Raw genomic sequence first — 19,572 nt, forward strand, 5'->3', positions numbered from 1 at the left:
AGGTTCCTGCACAGTGTGCCTCAGTTCTCCTTTTGAAAAATGTCTCTTTGGGCGCCACTGCTGCTCTGAGCCACTGCCCAACTTTCCACACAAACTCTCTAACAAGTCCAGAGTGTATCTGTGTTGCCACCCACCTCTTTTCCCAAATCCAGGTGAGCCAAGATCCACCCCACCCTCTGGCAGTGTTCCCACCAGTGACTGCCACCTTGACTTCATTGTGCCACCAGCTGTGTGTGTACCTGTGTGCCTTCTCCTCCCCCACCAAGGCAACTGTTTGTATTCAAGTCTCTCCTGGCACAGGCCTCCTATTTGCCTTCCCTGGGAGGGGACAGAGTCACTAGGATGATATCACTGACCGGGTTTTCCTCTGATGTTCTCCCTGTGGCAGCCACGGTTTTTGGCACCACACCCACGGACTTTCACCATTTGCCAATAAAACCTCCTTACCGCCTGTTTTGAAGCACCCTCTGCACACTTTGGCTTCCACACTTCACATCAGCTAAGATCTGTTGACTTTGTCCTTTAGAAGATCAGCTAAGTGTCCCAGCTGGGTTCATGAGCAAGTGGGTTCAGCTCCCACCTACTTTGCCACTATCGTCTCTCCTCATAAGGCTGTGATTTAAAACTGAAAGAGAAATAAAGAGCTTCCCAGACAAGAAAAAGGTAAAGGAATTTTTTACTGCCAAACCAGTATTACAACAAATGTTAAAGGCTTTGCTTTAAGAGGAAGAAAAAGAAGGCAGAAGAGGAGAAGGGGGAGTAGGAGGCAGGGAGGAGGAAGTAAAAAGAGGAGGAGGAGACGGAGGAACAGAGGAGCATAGTTAAAAAAAAACACAATAAATACATATCTATCAATAATTACTTTAAATGTGAATGGTTTAAACTCTCCAATCAGTGGATGCCATGGCTGGTGTGGCTCGGGGAATTGAGTGCTGGCCTGTGAACCAAAAGGTTGTGGTTAGACTCCCAGTGAGGGCACATGCCTGAGTTACAGACCATGTCCCCGGAGGGAGCATGTGAGAGGCAACAGGATGATGTATCTTTCACACATCGATGTTTTTCTCCTTCTCTTTCTCCTTTCCTTTTCTTCTAAAATTAAATAAATAAAATATTTTTAAAAAATTAAAGAAAGACATAGGGTAGTTGAGTGAATAAGGAAAAGAGACCTATATATATGCTGTCTTCAAGAGACCCACCTCAGAGTGAAAGACACAGACTAAGAGCAAAGGCATAAAAAAAGACATTTCATGTAAATGAAAAGGGGAAAAAACCAGGGTAACAATACTTGTATCTGACAAATACACTTTAAAACCAAGACTATATTACAAGGCAAAAAAGAACATTGCATGAGGGTAAATGAAAAAATCCATCAAGATGATATAACCCAGTAATAATTTATGCACCCAACATAGCAGCACCTAAATATGTAAAGCAAATCTTGATGGACATCATGACAAAGACAAAAATACAGCATAGCAGAGGATTTTAGCACCCCACTGACAACAATGAATAGATTTTCCAGACAAAAAATTCTGGACTTAATGACACACTTGATCTAATGGATTTAATTGATATCTTCAGAGCATTTTGCTCCAAAACAGCAGAATGTACATACTTTTCAAATGCACATGGAACATTTTCTAGGGTAGATCACATGTAGGTCACAAACCAAGTCCCAATAAATTTAAAAAGACTGAAATCATATCAAGCATCTTCTCTGACTATAATGATATGAAACTTGAAATCAACCACAAGAAAACTGAAAAGCACATGAAGACAAGGAAGCTAAATAACATTATTAAACAATGAGTAGGTTAACGGTATGATCAAGGTACCAATCAGAGGATACCTTAAAACAAATTAAGATGAGAACACAACAATCCAAAACCTGTTGAACACAGGGAAAGCAGTCCTAAGAGGGAAATAGCATTACAAGCCTATTTCAAGAAACAAGAAAAAGCTCAGCTAAACAATTTAACGTCACAGTTAAATGAACAAGAAGAACTACAAAGTCCAAAGTGAATAGAAGGAAGGAAATAATAAATATGAGTAGAAATAAACAACATGTCTAAAAGAACAATACAAAAAATCAATGAATCCAACAACTCGTTCCTTGAAAAGATAAACAAGATTGACAAACCCTTAACCAGACTCATAAAAAAAGAGAGGATCCAAATAAATCAGAAATGAAAGAGAAATAACAACTGACATCAAAGAAATACAAAACACTATAAGAAAAATATTACAAACAACTATATGCCAATAAATTGGACAATCTACATGAAATGCATAAATCCTCTGAAATATACAATCTTCCAAAACTAAATCAGGAAGAATAAGAGAACCTTCATAGACAGATTAGAAGTGAAATTGAAGCAGTAATTAAAGAAAAAAACTGCCAAGAACAAAGAAAAGCCCTTGACCAGAGGGCTTCACGGGTGAATTTTATCCAAAATTCAGAGAAAAACTAACACTTCTCCGTCTCAAAGTATTCCAGTAACTTCAAGAAGAAGGAAGACATATGAGAAGATACTCAACATATCTAATCATCAGAGAAATAAAAATAAAAACCACCATGCGATATCATCTCACACCTGTCAAAATGGTTATCATTAATAAATCAACAAGTGCTGCCAAGGATGCGGAGAAAGGGGAATCCTTGTGCACTGTTGGTGGGAATGCAGATTGTTGCAGCTGCTGTGAAAAGCAGCGTGGAGTTACCTCAAAAAACTAAAAATAAAACTGCCTCATGACTCAGTGATTCCACTTCTGGGAATTCATGTGAAGAAACCCAAAACATTAATTTAAAAGAATATATGTACCCCTATGTTCACTGCATTATTTATAATAACCAAGATTTAAAAGGAGATCAAATGTCCATCAGCAGATGAGTGGATAAAACACATAGGGTATATTAAAAAAAATGGAATACTACTTAGCCACAAAAAAGAACATTTTACCCTTTGCCACAGCACAGGTGGACCCAGAGAACATCACATGCAGTGAAATAAGCCAGTCAGAGAAAGACAAGTATCCTATGATTCTACTCATATGTAGAATATAATGAAAAAATTGAACTAGCAAGCAAAATTGAGACAGACTGATAGATAGAGACCAAGGTGACAACTCTGTGGGGGAGGGTGTTGAGGACATGAAGGGACAGAGCAAAAAAGAGAAATAATTCATGGAAAGGGACAACAGTGTGGTGATTTCAAAGGGGAGAGGTGGGTGGAGGTGGAAGAGGGCATAAGGGGTAATGGAAAAAATACAGTAAATATGACTTTTGGGGGGAGGCTAGGGAGTGAAGGGATTGAGCAAAAAGGAGAAAGGACTCATGGACATGGGCAACAGTGTGGTGATTGCTGGGGAGAGCGGAGTTAATGGGACTAAATGATAGTGAAAAAATACAACAAAAATTAAAAATACTACAGTAAATAAATAAGAAATTAATGAAAAAAAGAAAGGAAAAGAAGAAGATTTCTATGCTGGGTGTGGAGTGAGCGCCAGGATGTATTAAGTGAAAAAAGCAAGGTGCCCAATAGTATATTTGATGTCACCTTTGGGTGGAATGGAGAGATAACACTATCCATTTTAAATTGCTTATATTTGCATCCGGAAACACCAGGAAAAGAGCAGAAAACTAATAAAAATGTTTACCTATAGAGAATTGGAAAGGGTGAAAACAAAGGTTGGAGTGAGAGTTTTATGTCATCTTGATATTTTAGCTATTCAAACAGACCTTTTCACTTATTTATGAATAAAAAAGACTTTCATTGTGCAATGCCCCAGACTCCTATGAATACGTATGTGGGAATGAGGGTTGAGGGATAGATGGAGAAGATGGTGTGATCATAAACATGTATATTTTGCATATTGAAAAATGAGCGGGCCGGTTGAGAGGACTCACCGCACAGTGGCAGACCGCATGGGTGAGGCAGGGCCGACTGAAGGGCCCACAGCAGGGTGACAGACTGTGCAGGCAAGGCAGGGCTGGCTGAATGGGAAACTTAAGACTCAAAGCTAGTGGTAAAGTACTGCGGAGGTTGCCATGGCACGAGAAACTCCCAGTCTCACACAAAGGAGTTCATTAGAAAGTGGGGCTAGAGCCAAGCAAGTAAGCAGCGCTGTTCCCTCTGACCCCTCCCTCACAGACAGTGCCACAACACAGCAGTGAGGGTGCCTCGCCCAGGGGGAATATCTAAGGCCCTGTCCCCTTACAACATAGCAGGTGCAATGAGACAAAGAAATATGGCCTAAGTGAAAGAACATATCAAAACTCTAGAAAAAGAGCTAAGCGATGAGGAGATAGTCAACCTATCCTATGTAGAGTTCAAAATACTGGTAATCAGGATGCTCACAGAACTGACTGAGCTCAGTCACAAAATGAAGAAAGAAATGAAGGCTACCCAAAGTGAAATAAAGCAAAATATACTGGATACCAACAGTGAAGGAAAGGAAACTGGGAATCAAATCAATGATTAGGAACAAAAGGAAGAAATAAACATCCAACTGGAACAGAATAAACAAGAATTCCAAAAAAATGAGGAGAAGCTTAGGAAAGTCTGGGATAACTCTAAGTGCTCTGACATCAGAAACAGGGGTGCCTGGAGGAGAACAAGAGCAAGAGGTTGAAAACTGATTTGAACAAGTAATGAAGGAAAACTTCCCCAAGCTGGCAAAGGAAATACAAGTCCAAGAAGCCCAGAGAGTCTGAAAGAAGTTGGACCCACAGAGAAATACACCAAAGCACATCATCATGAAGTTACCCAAGATTAAAGACAAAGAGAGAATCTTAAAAGAAGCAAAAAGAACGAGAGAGTTACCTACAAAGGAGTGTCTGTAAGACTATCAACTCATTTCTCAAAAGAAACCTTTCAGGTAAGAAGGGGCTGGAAAGAAGTACTCCAAGTTATGAAAGGCAAGGACTTACATCCAAGATTACTCTATCCAGAAAAGCAATCATTTAGAACGGAAGCGCTAATAGAGGGCTTCCCAGATAAGATGAAGTTAAAGGAGGTGATCATTACCAAGCCCTTATATAAAATGTTAAAGGGACTTATCTAAGAAATAGAAGATCAAAAACTATGAAAAGTAAAATGACAACTAACTTACAACTATCAACAACTGAACCTAAAAAAAAAAACAAACCAAAAACCAAAACTAAGCAAACAACTACAACAGGAACAGAATCAGAGAAATGGACATCACATGGAGGGTTTTCAGTGGAGATGGGGAGGGGAAGAATTGTGCAGGAGGTACAGGGAATAAGAAGGCTAATTGGTAGGGATAAAATAGATGGGGAGAGGTTAAGAATGGTATAGAAAACAGAGAAGTCAAAGAATTTACATGTATAACCCATGGACATGAATTAAGGGGGGAGATAAAGGGGAAAAATTGGGAAAACTGTAATAGTATAATCAATAAAATATACTTAAGAAATATTAAAAGGAAATGGTGATTCACTTTAAAAAGATGAAAGAGAAATGAATCTGAGTTCATCTTTGGTGCAAGTGGAAAACAAGTTACATTTATTAAAAAGCCAAATTTCATGATTAATTGGAAGACCACGAGTATGAGAGAGCTCAGTTTTAGAGGGAGCCCATTCATTCTGCAAGGGCATTCTCTGAAACCGACAGTCGTTTCTATCAATGGAGCAGGATCCCTCTGTGGGGCACAACTGCAACGCTTAACACAAAACATCATTTCAGAAATACGCTATTTAAAATGGAACTAACCTCCCCCAATACCCAACTCCCTCCCCTCCTTGACTTAGGTCCACAGCTCTTACCACAACCATACATACAAGGGTATATCTACTTATCTTAACTGCTGTATCCCCAGGGCCAGAATAATAAGTAGCCTCTGAATAAATATATGTGAATGAACAAATGGGCAGATCACTGACTGGATTGATGCCTCTTTCCAAAATGTTTGATAACAGCATACTCACTGTGTCATCTCAAAAATCAGGATGCACCTCTCAGTCACCATCACAGTGGTGGTGGTAGTAGCATCCGCTGTGACAGCATGTGCAAAGTGGTCACTGCTGCTCACACTGTGGTCACTCCAACTAGTTTATCTACATTGCTGGTACAAGATACATGTTGCAATTAATCACCACTGAAAATGTCTTCAGAAGACATAGTGTAATCATTTGCTTACACTATGATTCTGTATTGAGACAAAGTTATCACATCCCTTCCAAAAAGTTGTGTCCTGGAAGTCACGGGAACACAGAAGGAAGTTCACCTGACATTAGTGAAGCAAGTGTTCGTCACTGTGGGAATGACTGAAATTCCATTTCCTGCTATGCAACAACCAAGAGTTTTGCAGAGTCTAATAAAGACAGTCTTCCCTCAGTATCTGAAGGGAATTGGTTCCAGGACTCCTGCATATACCAGAATCCACAGATTGCTCAAGTCCTCTTACAGAACCACCTTCCCAAATTCAGGTTCATGTGCCTGATATGCTAGTTGGCCAAAACCTGAAGACACTAGTGTATGGAAAGATTTATTGGATTTGGCCAAAAGAAAGGAGAGCAGGATCTCTGGAGTCTGTCTTCCTCCCAAAAACAGAAGATGGAGTTTTTATGCAGCTAAGAGTAGGGGAAGGGGACTTTCAAGGAACCAAGGGCAAGTCTGTTTCTTTAGTCAAAGATAACATTTTGTACAGCCAGACTTCTGAATGACAGCAGCTAGCTTTTGACTTTCTTCAAGGTGTTTGTTTATTCCTCCTGAGCCCTGACCATCGTGTCTCAGGTTGTTGGGTATTCCTCCCTCAAAAAATGAAACGTTGCTTGTTTGATCCGGTCAGAGCACATGCCTCAGTTGCAGGTTTGGTCCTTGGCCAGAGCGTATGCAAGATGCAACCAGTCGATGTTTCTCTCCCTCTCTTTCTTCTCCCTTTCCTCTCTCTAAAAATAAATTTTTTTAAAAAAAGGGCATTTATTCCGTCTGCAAAACAACCACTAACCTTCCACTTTTGAAAAGTCCCAAGGCAAGTTGTTTTTATCTCAAATATCTGTAACACAGAGCCATTAATCTCTGTGTTACAGATATTTGAGATAAAAGTGTTGATGGGAAAGTTAAATGCAGTAATGTGTGACTTGTGCCAAGAAAATGTGGAGTATAAAATAGATACTCAATTAGTGTTTGCTAGTCCTGGTATCTATAAGCACTGAAAGTTTGACTCTGACTCCAGTAAAACTGGCTTCCCCAGGGACAAGACACATTTCCCCTGCATGTTCAGGTCCTGGACTAGATTTAGCTTCATAGCTGTTAATTACTTTGAATGCTCCCAATAATCCTGCCAGGTAGATACTATTATTTTTCGCACTTTATAAATGAGGAAATTAAGGCTCAGAGAGCCTCAGTGGAGGATAGTGAAACTATGACTCAATCTATTACCATCGCAACTCCCATGTCTCTCCACTCTGCCCATTCCAGCAGGCTACCTCCCAGTCCTGCTCATCTCTCAAGGTCAAGCTGAACCGCACCTGAGAAGCCTTTCCAGACTGTCACGACTGCACTAATGGGTCTGTCTTATGAATCTCCTCAAGTCACAAGCTATTGCTCCCCAAAGATCAGACTGAATTCTCCAAAGATCAGAAGTCTATTCTTTAATTGTTCAATTAGTTGTTCCCATTTTCTCATTACTCTCCCACATTCAATCCCCATGCCCCCTGCACTGTCTTTGCCCATGGGTCCTTTATGTAAGTTTCTTGGCAACTCTTCTCCTCCTTTCCCCCTCCCTCTAGTTACTGTTTGTTCTGTGTTTCTGTGTCTCTGGTTATGTTTTCCTGGCTGGTTTGTTTTGTCCATTAGGTTCCACTTATAGGTGAGATCGTATGGTATTTATTTTTCACCACCTGGCTTATTTCATAGTGTAATGCTCCCCAGTTCCATCCATTCTTTTAGTCCCCCCAAAACATAACGGCTCACACAAGTTGCTACCTAACAAAAGACAAATACATTTTTTTACATCTGTATGTGTACTTCTTTCATTTGTTGGAATAAGTGAAATTTGAAAACCATAAATGCATTACATAGAATCCAAAGTGAACAAACACCTGGAATTCTTTGTGCTGTTAATTTTTAGAGGGAGTTTTATATATTGAATTTTTTTCGCCAACCTCCTGTATCTATAATATATTTCTAATATTCAATACAAAAACATCATGACTGCAAGGCACTGCAAATTCTGTTGCATTCTGAATCACCAAACAGTAAGATATATTTAGTAGTTTGTTACTCATATCCATATCCAACATGAAAATAACTGGCATTATTTGGCAATGCTTGAGTCTCCCTGCCACACCTCAATCTATGGAATTCTCCCTTACATTGCCAAAAGTGGGAAAGGCATTTTGACAAACCCACATTAGGAAATGGACCACGTTTTCTAACAGAAACATTATAAATGCTTAACTACTAATGCCTAACTAGTAAACCACTCAAATGCTATTAAGGACTAATAGCATTATAGGTAACAGCCCGAAAGCTACACTTCTAACAATTCATAAGAAACTATACTGAGAATACCAACTAACTTATTTTTATGGGCCCAGTTAAATAAATTCAAAGACCAGAAAAATCTGTTAAAAAAAAACCAACAAAAGAAACGTGTTGTAAAGCTTGTGTTAGAACACAAGGTAACATTCTAGACAGCTAAGTAGCCAGACTGCACATTTTACTCCTAGTCAGTAGAAGAATCAATCTTCCTATCATTAACTTAAAATTCTCTATTAGCTATACCACTTAGTAAGTAAAGTGAGAATATTAGGTTGAAACTCAAACCTATTTTGTAACAATTCAGAAACATGCTAATTAGTACTCCAATCTTTCTTGAATTCAGAGCTACAGATGTTACACTATATTCTATCACCTACTGTGCAATATGTATCAAGTAATGAGAGCCCAGAATTGAAAACAAAACCTAACCTCTCCACTTAGGGCGATTCTACATCGCCCTACTTATTTTCTGTACCTTTTCCCCCCTTCTCCTTCTCCCACTCCCTTGTTGCTAACCCTCCATGTGATCCCCATTTCTATGGTTCACTCCTGATCTAGGTGTCCATTTGCTTTTGTTTTAGGTGTGGTTCTTAATAACTGTGAGTTTGCTGTCCTTTCACTGTTCATCTTTTTTATCTTCTTTTTCTTAGGTAAGAAAAAGACTTACACCACTTCTTACACTTCTACACCTCTACACTTCTTACACCATGTACTTGTCTGAGAGATTTCTAAAATGATTCTAAACAAATGTTGTAGATCTATGCATACATAATAGAGCCAAATTATGCCAAGAAATTTTGACATGGTGAATATAAATCTTGTTGGATATTAGTCCAACTCAGAAGCACCCTCTTTGAAAATAGTCACCATTTAAGAAACAGAACTATAATAAAGTAATGAATGCATTAATTTCTCCTCCCTATAGATCAGAAAATACTTGTGGATCCTGAAGTATGAGGTCAGTGGGATGGAAAAAGCAGGGAGGGGCTTGTAAACTACTACAGGAAATAATTGCACATATAATCTTCTAATTTATATTTTATTGCATTATGAAAATAATACATTTGGCAAAGTAGTCTAGACTCCAACTTGAAATATAACCATGAAAGTGTTCTGCTTTTTAAATGTGAAATATTATATATATTCTGACCAATACATCCTAGCACTCCTATTAGGCCAATAATCCAATAAACCTAATTATAATTGCATATGAAAGCACAAGGTGTTTTTGCACTTATCCATTTTATGATTAGCACAACTCTCAAGAGATAACTGGGTGGTGTCATTTGACCAAAATCCATGTATTTAAGAAAGTTCTGTTCAGAAGATAATTTGAAACACTACCCCAATTTCTGTTTCCTTTGCTTCTACAAGTTGTGTTTTGATCCTTACCCCAAGTTACATTTCCTATAATCAAACACTGTAGCAGCTTTAGATTCTGCCAAAGTAACTTTACAAGTAAACCAATATATTATTTAAAAAACTGCTGACTTTACAGATCTAAAAATGCATAAATACATGCCAATCTACACCAGCAAAGTATTCTAAGCCTCAATGTTTTTAAGAGTCACACTGTCTGGATCAGAACTGCATGGATGCCTTTCCAAGCCAAAGGGTCATAGCTCCCTCACAGGCAATTTCACTACTCAGTCCTCACCTCTGATAGGTGCAGTTATAATCAATCCCAACCAGATTAAATTTAATAATTAACTTTTAAAATAGGACATTTTCAATTAACTTCTGTTCTGCTACATTTTCAAAACTGAAAAGCTACATTAAAAAATGTAATTTAATATTTTTACTTTTTAAATGGGAAAAGTACTAAAGATGTATTATGCATATATTCTTTTATTTTTAAATATATTTTATTAATTATGCCATTACAGTTGTTCTATGCCCTTCATTCCCCTCCACCCTGCACACCCCCTCCCCCACCATTCCCCCCTTTAGTTTATGACCACGTGTCTCAAGTTCTTTAGATTCTATATTTCTCCTCCTATTCTTGTCCTCCCCCTAGCTATTTTCTACCTACCGTCTATGCTACTTATTTTCTGTACCTTTTCCCCCCTTCTCCTTCTCCCACTCCCTTGTTGCTAACCCTCCATGTGATCCCCATTTCTATGGTTCACTCCTGATCTAGGTGTCCATTTGCTTTTGTTTTAGGTGTGGTTCTTAATAACTGTGAGTTTGCTGTCCTTTCACTGTTCATCTTTTTTATCTTCTTTTTCTTAGGTAAGTCCCTTTAACATTTCATATAATAAGGACTTGGTGATGATGAACTCCTTGAATTTGATCTTATCTGAGAAGCACTTTATCTGTCCTTCCATTCTAAATGAAAATTTTGTTGGATAGAGCAGTCTTGGTTGTAGGTCTTTGGATTTCATGACTTGGAATACCTCTTTCCAGCCCCTTCTTGCCTGTAGGGTCTCTTTTGAGAAATCAGCTGACAGTCTGATGGGAACTCCTTTGTAGGTGATGTCCCCTTAGCTCTTGCTGCTTCTAGGATTCTCTCCTTCATTTTAATCTTGGCTAATATAATGATGATGTGCCTTGATGTGTTCCTTCTTGGGTCCAACTTCTTTGGGACTCTCTGAGCTTCCTGGATTTCCTGGAAGTCTATTTCGTCAGAATGGGGAAGTTCTCCTTTATTGTTTGTTCAAATAAGTTTTCCACTGGTGGCTGTTCCTTTCCCCCTTCTGGTACTCCTATAATTCGAATGTTGGAGCGATTAAAGATGTCCTGGAGGTTCCTAAGTCTCTTCTCATTTTTTTGAATTCTTGTTTCTTCATATTTTCCTGTTTAGCCATTATTTTCTTCCTTCTGGTTCACTCCTTTGATTTGAGTCCCAGTTTCTTTCCATCATTATTGGTTTCCTGTGCAATTCCCTTCATTTCAATTAGTTTAGCCTTCATATGTTCCTCTAATTTGTGACTAAAATCAACCAGTTCTGTGAGCATCCTGATCACCAGTGTTTTGAACTGTGCATCTGAAAGTTTTGCTATTTCTTCATCGCTTAGATTTATGGGCTCTGGGGCTTTGAGATTTTCTTGAGCTATTTTTGGTCTGTTCTCGTCTGCACTTATGAAGAGCAGAGCCTTAGGTGTTTACCAGGGCAGGGCGACCCAGTCACTGGGTTGACACTGTATGTGGGGGTGGGGTCAGAGCGGGGAAATGGCGGCCCCCTCTGCTGCCTCTGGCCGCTGGGGCCTACCAGGTCCCACTGTCTCACCACCCACTCCCTCGCTGATCTATCTGAGCACGAATGCAGGACCACAGTCAACCCGCCGCCCTGCACCCTTGCTGGGTACACCAGTCATTCACTGGGTCGCTCACTGGGTCTGCCTGTTGCAACCCCACACCTGGAATCCGTGCGCCTGAGTCCGTCTGAGCGAGTTTTCCTGTGCAACCCCGCTCCAACAGCTGCTGGCTTTGCCCCTCTTACTGGTCAGGCTGAAGAATTTGTTATCAGACTTCCGAAAAGTTCAGTTTTCTGTGTTCTGGCTGTGTTTTCTGTTGCTAGTATTTTGTTGTCTCTAAACTTGGTTGTGGGAGAAAGCACAGCATCTCCATCTATGCCTCCATCTTGGCGGAAGTCCTATTCTCACTTTTTTGACCAGCAAGAATTTTAAAGTCTTTTTGCATGTTGTGTTTAAAGTCTAGTCTTACGGGTAAATAATCTGCTCCAAAACAAAAAAAGAAAATTTTAATCACTGAGATTAAAATTAATCATTAACATTCTTTAGATCTTTTAATATGATTTTGCTTTGGGTTAAGAAAATGTGCCTAAAATTAGTCTTTTAAAAATTCACATGTGAGTCAGTTACTAACTATTAGAACATTTTCATGAAGTCTGTGTAGGTGCACCTATATATACTTGTGGAAATTTACTTCCAAATGGGCATCAGTATCTTAAACCAGCTAAACAAGGTTTCCCAATTTAAGTACAGAAGTATCCCATATATTCTAAAGATACCCCGTGAGCATCCAACAATTATCTATATATAAAAAGCAACAAGTTCCATCTACGATCGGCATAAGACTATCTAATAAATATTAAAAATTTTAAACTACAAGTCAAAATGCAGAACTCTCATAGAGTTAAGTGACAGCATTTTGGTACATTCACCATTACTGTACTTTATTTAATAAAGATATACATTTGCACTTGCAAAAATAACAACTGCAAGTTTATAAATAAAACCACAGACCTCAAAGTCATGATGCTAGTACTTCAATTTATAAGCAACAAGAGTAAATTTATTTGTTTACAAATGGTCCATGACACAATTAAAATAAAAATATCAAAAGGTCACAGGATCTTAAAGAACATGTTTATTGACATTAATTTCATAAATATTCTAAAGAAAATTTCAAGATTTCTTAACTTAAAATGTTTACAATCTGTTCTCATTGGCAAAATATCCCTCAACAAATAAGGTTAACAAACAGGTCACTAAAAATGAATGTCACATTTAAAATTTGCTTCATTTTAACATTTCTGTAAAAACTTTAAAAAAAAAAATTTGTGAGAGCTACTTCTCCCTTCGATTACAGTAAATGAATAGTTTTTATTGTAACTATTAGACACATTCATAAATACATCATCACCTAGCTGCTGTGAACATGACAGTCAAGTCAGTCAGTAGTATATTACTCTATAAACATAAATGGAGCCAAATCATTTTGGTATTTTTAGTCATAGCAATTTAAGTAGTCAAAATGCAAAATTGTGGTTGCCACCCAAATCACCCAAAAGCATACGATACAGTATTAGAAATCGTTTGTATCAGTTTTATAAGTTCATCTGTGTACGTAAGGTATTTGAAACTAAAAAAGGAATTATTTTATATTCTGATAAAAATGTACTCAAATATTTCATAGCATTAGTATTTATTGCTTTATATGAATACTGTATTGAAAGCTCAAGCATTCAGTTTACACACAGAAATTATAGTTAAACACCGCATCACAAAGGCAGTGAACACATTACATTCTACAAAATCTACTTTACAGAATTTAAAAACTCTAAATATCAAAAGGTACAGCTGAAGAAACAGGTATAAATTTGGCAGCCAGTAATTGTGCCAGAGAAATTGCAACTTGCATGACACTATACATGTGAACTTGAAAATATTGAGTTTAAAGTAACCATTGTGCTTTGTGTCGGTCTGAAAACTATAACACTGGCTGTTGAAGAAGCATGTTTAAAAATATTTAATTCACTTCAAAATGTCATACAAATTATGGTGGTTTCTATGTACCCCTAAAGCTTTAGTCATTTATCATTTAGCTCCAGTACATTACTAAAGTAATATATTAGTTCTTCCAGTACAGTGGTGTTTCATATCACTAACATTTGCATACTGCAGGATAATTTAAAAGAACGTGTAATATTCACAATGTTCAAAAAAAACAAGCCAAAGTTTAAGGAACCTGCCCGGTTCTTCTGAGATGTTTTCCTGTCAGTTTTGTAAGTATTCATTCTACAAAATAGTATGCTAATGTTTGAACACAATTTCCAAGATAAAGCACATGTTCTCATAAATAATGAAATCTTTTCTCAGGCACCTCAGAAATATACAAAACATTTTTAATTTGTTTGAACAGATCTCTTGGAATGTGTTTACTTGGGTATTTAAACATACTTAAGATTTCCAGGGTTGCTGAAGGGCCAGATTATATTTGAATTACACAGAAGAGAAAGAAACTATCTTCTGAAAGTGAACTCAATTATTACCAATAGAAAAAGTATCCACTGTATTTATTCATCTCTTATAGAAACAAAAATATAACATTTTCCCCCTTTAGAATATATATGTGTGTGTGTGTATATATATGTATGTATATATGACTTAAAGTTCCATTGTACACAATCAAACAATAAAATCTGGAAATAAACATGAAACCCTATAATTCACGTTAAAATGTTGCAACTATGACCAAAATATGAAAACTGCTAGAGCTGTCAGAAAGAGACAAGACAAAAAGCTTTCTTGTGTATGTATAAACTAAATAATCTCCAAAAGGTTTTCAAAATAATAATTACTTTCCAGTTTAAAAACTTTAGTTCTAAATTAAAAAAAAAATCTATACATAAACCACTGATTTGACCAAACCAAAAAAAGTCAGCGGTAAGCAGGACCCAAGGAGCTGATAGTCACATTTCTTATATGTACAACTCTTTCTGGGTTTATTCCACAAAATACTTTATTTTACAACCTGCTTCTCTTGTAAAACTAAAGGTCCACTTTATTACATAAAAGTTCTATACAGTGTAAAACCAGAACTGTATGTAAAATACTGTATCTAAATGTTTCTAAACAGTTAGTCTTGTTCCATTGGTTCTTCTATGATTTCTGTGGCTTTGTCATCATTTTCCATGGATGATTCTGAGAGAATTTCTTCAGTTTTACTGGAACTGGATCCTACTAATTCTTCTGTTTCATGGCAATCAGAACCACTACTTTCAGGGCCTATATTTTCACTATCTTCAGAATGTAAATCTTTCTCAGGTTGAGTCAGATCTGATTCCTCCATTTGATTATTTTCCTCAGAAGTCTCTTCATTCACAGTTAAGGCATCATAAGATTCTTTTCCTTGGTTTTTTCTTTCTGGGATCATTTCTCTTGATGTCATAAAAGACTCTAAAAATAAGCAAATGTTGTTGTAGTTAAATTTTATTTTCAAAATACCTCCAAAAGTTAAGTTTCATGAATTGTGATATTCTACAGTTCAAATCATATCCCCTGAAACTCAGCAGCAACTAAATAAATGTGGGAGAAAAGCCCAACATCAGCATTCTAAGGAATTCCATTATGTTACATTCTTTCACGCAAAAATGAAGTACAAGAATTTGAGGATCTCCTTACTCCACCCTTTTACAGATGGTCTCTAAATACCTTCTTCTTTCTCTTCATCCTCTTCTTCATCCTCTTCCATACAGTGTCGCCTGGTACAACTACTTTCCTTGTCTTTATCCTGAGATGAAGATGATGCTTCTGCTTCTTCTACCATAAGCGAAGAAATTTCACTGGAAGATGTCTGGCTGGCTGTCTCTCTGACTTCACTTTCTTTGTCAAATCGAAGTCTTTTTACCTCATGCCCTTCAGCTTCCACAGCATATTCATCTGGATGTTTGTTTTTTACAGGGCTCACTGAGGAACCTTCTGATCCAGATGTTAGAGTCTCACTGTAAATGTTTTTTTAAAAGTTTCATTAGTAAGATTATTTTCTTCATCTTCTCCATTCTTACTTTAAGGTCTAATAATTTTTAATTGTATTTCAGTATCAAAGTTAAATTATATTATCCGGGCAAAAAAAACATAAGGAGAAAAATTTCAAAGGAACTCAAACTGTTTAATGAGTATTTCCCACTAGGAACTAGTCAACAAGGTATTAGGACCTTTCTGTTCAATATGCCAGTAAGTTAAATGTCCTTCTATAATAAAACTACAAGTCTTGCCCTGGCTGGTGGGGCTCAGGATTGAGTGCCAGCCTGTGAACAAAAGGGTCACCAGTTCAATTCCCAGTCATGGCACATGCCTGGGTTGCGGGACAGGTCCCCCTTAGGGGGCATGTGAGAGACAACCACACCTTGATGTTTCTCTCCCTCTCTTTCTCCCCCCCTTCCCCTCTCTTTAAAAGTAAATAAATAAAAATTTTAAAACAGAAGTGAAACCTCAAGTCTTCCATACGAAATTCTCTATATTCTCTCACTCATTTAGTCTTCTTTCCCTTAAAGTAATGCAGAGTATTTGAGATGGGATATAAATGTTGCCTTTCATGATCTACAATAAGAAATTATTCCCAAAATGTCAACTCATGTACAAATATCTTTTCTAGTTACTTTCAAAAACAAGACATAAAATGCATTATGACCACTTTATTTTCTTAAGACTATTTTAAAGAGGTCCTCCCCAAATTAATCGGTTTTATTCCTTTTCTATGCCCATCTTCAGCATGTGCTAAGAGCTCCTCTAAGCACATTAAAACCTGTTTTAAACCACAAACAAGAATGAACTGTAAACTATGAGTGCTGAAAATCGGCAATAAATGCTGACAGTTTATATTATTTTTAAAATATTAATCACAAACAAACCTGTGATTTTTGTCCTCATTTTGCTGTAAGTTTGACTCTTTGCCATCTGTGCCCTCAGGCAAGCCATTTGCTGTCATGGGAACTGACAAAGAAACCTTTGGTCGATTAAGCGGCCTGGGTGTTCCCGGCCCATTTACATTAGACCTGTGGCAAGATAAATGAACATCATTTTTCTCTTTTGCTAAAAGTCACACCTTTCAAGGTAACTGACTTTCATATCCATAGGTTACCAAATTAACGAATTCTGTTTAGTATATTCTATATCCTCCATAAAATGCCCAATTTTTAAAAAGTATATTGAGCCTGCTACTCAATATTAGAGAAATGTAAACTCTTTGAATATTAAAAATTAAGAGTATTACCTTTCAGTATAACTTGATGAATTTCCAGGAAACATAACACCATTCATTCGATTTAAACTATTGGAATTGTTTTTTCTATGAGAAAACAAAAACAAAAACAAACACCATTATGGATGGTTTAGTGTCTTAGTTTTGACAAGAATCAAGAGTCTAAACTTTGTAAGATCACTGTCACAGGACCAAACAATAATCCTCTGCAAGAAGTAACAATCATGGGATTCTCTTAATTAACAACATAGTTATATTCTTTAAAAAATTCTAAAAGAAAATTCTGTCTCTGTCTCTGAAATCAAGAGATATTTTTAACTTTAAATCTAAACTGTTTAATACGTATTTTCCACTAGGAACTAGCCAACAAGTTATATAACCTTTTGGTTCAATTCTCCAATAAGTTCAATGTCCTACATATGGAAATTTTAGATCCTCTCACTCATTTAGTCCTGTTTCTCAACAGGAGGCAACATCCTCCTCATCCCTGCATCCCAAGAGACACGTGGCAAAGTCTGAAAATATTTGGGGAGGAGGAAAGGAGAGGGGACACTACTGACTGCTAAACCTCCTGTAATTTCTAGAATAGCCACTCATTAACAAAATGTTAATTTTACCAAGGACTGTGCAAATATTAACTGACATCTTAATCTGCCATATAAATCTAGAGAACTAAAAATATAGTTTTCTATCATGAGGAGGAATGTCGTCAAGCAGCTATCAGCTATTCCTAAAGATGCCCCGGGGAAAGGTGTTTAGGATAGGGTCCCAGGGCCAACTGACAATGGTAATAACATAAATCCACCAATGTAAAGATTATAGTAAATCACAAATTTCTTTAATCCAAATGCCTTTATTGGAAAAACATACAGGTAATGTTATTGGTAATATTCTACTTTGGAAACTGGGTGGTAAATTCACAAGTATTTATAAATATTATCATGCTTAATTAGACATAAAATAAATGCAACCTATTTTAAGACAAATATATTAGAAATATAATAATTAGAATGTTACATACTAGAAATAGAAAAATCTCTGTACTTACTCTGAAGAAGGATACACACAGCTAACAACCATCACATTCTGCAAACAAAAATCGGTGATTTTAATACAAGGAAAAGTACTACAACAAAGTTTAATCACTCATTTTTAATTTTTCAAATTCATACTGGTACATTAAGTTTCCATTTATTCTGATTTTACTAATAAAAGAAAAGACGTTTAAAAATAAAAACTTACAAACAAAAAAAGACCAAAACCTAATATCCTACTAATGCACTTATATTTTTGCCAGTCTTATTTCTTTTTACTCTAGTTACTTTGGAGCCATAACATTACATATTGAATGCAGTGGAGTGGAATCGTGCACCACTTATTTCGGTCAGAATCACCCCAAGATACTCAGATATTAAAGCTTTTAGGGCAAGTATAATCAATTTCCTTATAAAGCAGTACCAATCAAAGCCAGATGTACAGCATCATACAAGGAGGGGGGAGGGGGAATAAAAAGAAACAACCCTGGAATTTATTTACAATGTTGCGTATTTACTGTTACATGTTTAAACTTCAGTCACCTTCAAAGTATTCTCCACTCGATGCAATACATCTATGTAGACATTTTTTCACTGCTCAAAATAGTTTTTGAATTGTCAATTTTGATGCTTTTTAGTGCTTCTACTGCTTTTTTTTTGTTGTTGTTTCATCTCTTCCACATCGGCAAAACATTTCCCTTTGAGGACTTTTTTCACCAGGGACACATGCACACAAAAGTCACTTGGGGCGAGACTGGATGAATAGGAAGGGTGGGACATGGGGATATAGGGGAGGTCATGCTGGTTTTGGTCAAAAACTGAACACTCAGTCTGGCGTGGCTAGGTGCACACTCATAAATCACCCATTATGAAATGGGCAAACATGCTGAAAGAGCCCTCCTCCCCCCAAAAGTTCACCGAAGCCCTGTGCAGCCTCTCACACCACCATCAGCTGAGCTGGTACACCGATACAGATGGCTTCGTAGAACACTCACCTAGCAGGCAAGCCTGTACTTCAAAGGACCTGCCCTCCAGAAGATAATTACAGGTTTTTTGGGGTCCCACCATTAATACCCCAGGAAAACAGACTCAAAATATTAACCCAGTAACTAAATAGTGGTTTTAGATTCTTGCTCCCAGGGTATAAAATAAGTTGAGTTTGAATCATAATCTTAAAATGAACACTGGACAATGTTTTAGAATTAATCACTAAAGTGAGGGATTTAGCCACCTGCTTGCTGGTCCAATTTTAGTTCCCAATGCTCCTTCACTGTCTTCCTTTTACGCAAGTCAACTTCCTCAAACACCTTGATGACGTCTTTGTTCATCATGCTGTTTCGTCTGTCCAAAATGCCCTTCCCTTATTATTAGCATCCCCTCAACTCACAGAAAACCTAGTTCTTCATCCTTAAATCTGACATTTATCTTTCTCAATATCTAATTTAAATACTTTACTTCGGTGATTTTCAGAGTTGTATATTCTGAATTCTAAAACTGAAATAAGTTCCACAGAACAACAAGTTTGCAAAAATACTCTATTGAAGTTAAAATATCAATTATAGAACTTTGCAGAACATTTT

At 37.1% G+C, this 19,572-nt stretch overlaps 1 protein-coding gene across 3 annotated transcripts in view; it reads right to left on the reverse strand.

The window, feature by feature from the left end:
* Positions 1 to 13,013: 13,013 nt before the first annotated feature.
* Positions 13,014 to 19,572, reverse strand: part of PPP4R2 (protein phosphatase 4 regulatory subunit 2) — a 47,609-nt gene continuing 41,050 nt past the window's right edge. For all 3 annotated transcript variants that reach the window (XM_037150264.2, XM_053654802.1, XM_037150263.2), the window contains 5 exons: positions 18,007 to 18,044; positions 16,971 to 17,045; positions 16,609 to 16,752; positions 15,410 to 15,699; positions 13,014 to 15,154 (listed from right to left, as the gene is read on the reverse strand). In XM_037150264.2, the coding sequence (XP_037006159.2) occupies positions 14,835 to 15,154; positions 15,410 to 15,699; positions 16,609 to 16,752; positions 16,971 to 17,045; positions 18,007 to 18,044 (867 nt within the window). In that variant the 3' untranslated portion in view covers positions 13,014 to 14,834. The remainder of the gene's footprint in view (positions 15,155 to 15,409; positions 15,700 to 16,608; positions 16,753 to 16,970; positions 17,046 to 18,006; positions 18,045 to 19,572) is intronic.

This window comes from Artibeus jamaicensis, unplaced genomic scaffold (genome assembly GCF_021234435.1).
Source record: "Artibeus jamaicensis isolate MK-2021 breed Jamaican fruit bat unplaced genomic scaffold, CSHL_Jam_final contig_886, whole genome shotgun sequence".
Lineage (NCBI taxonomy): Eukaryota > Metazoa > Chordata > Mammalia > Chiroptera > Phyllostomidae > Artibeus > Artibeus jamaicensis.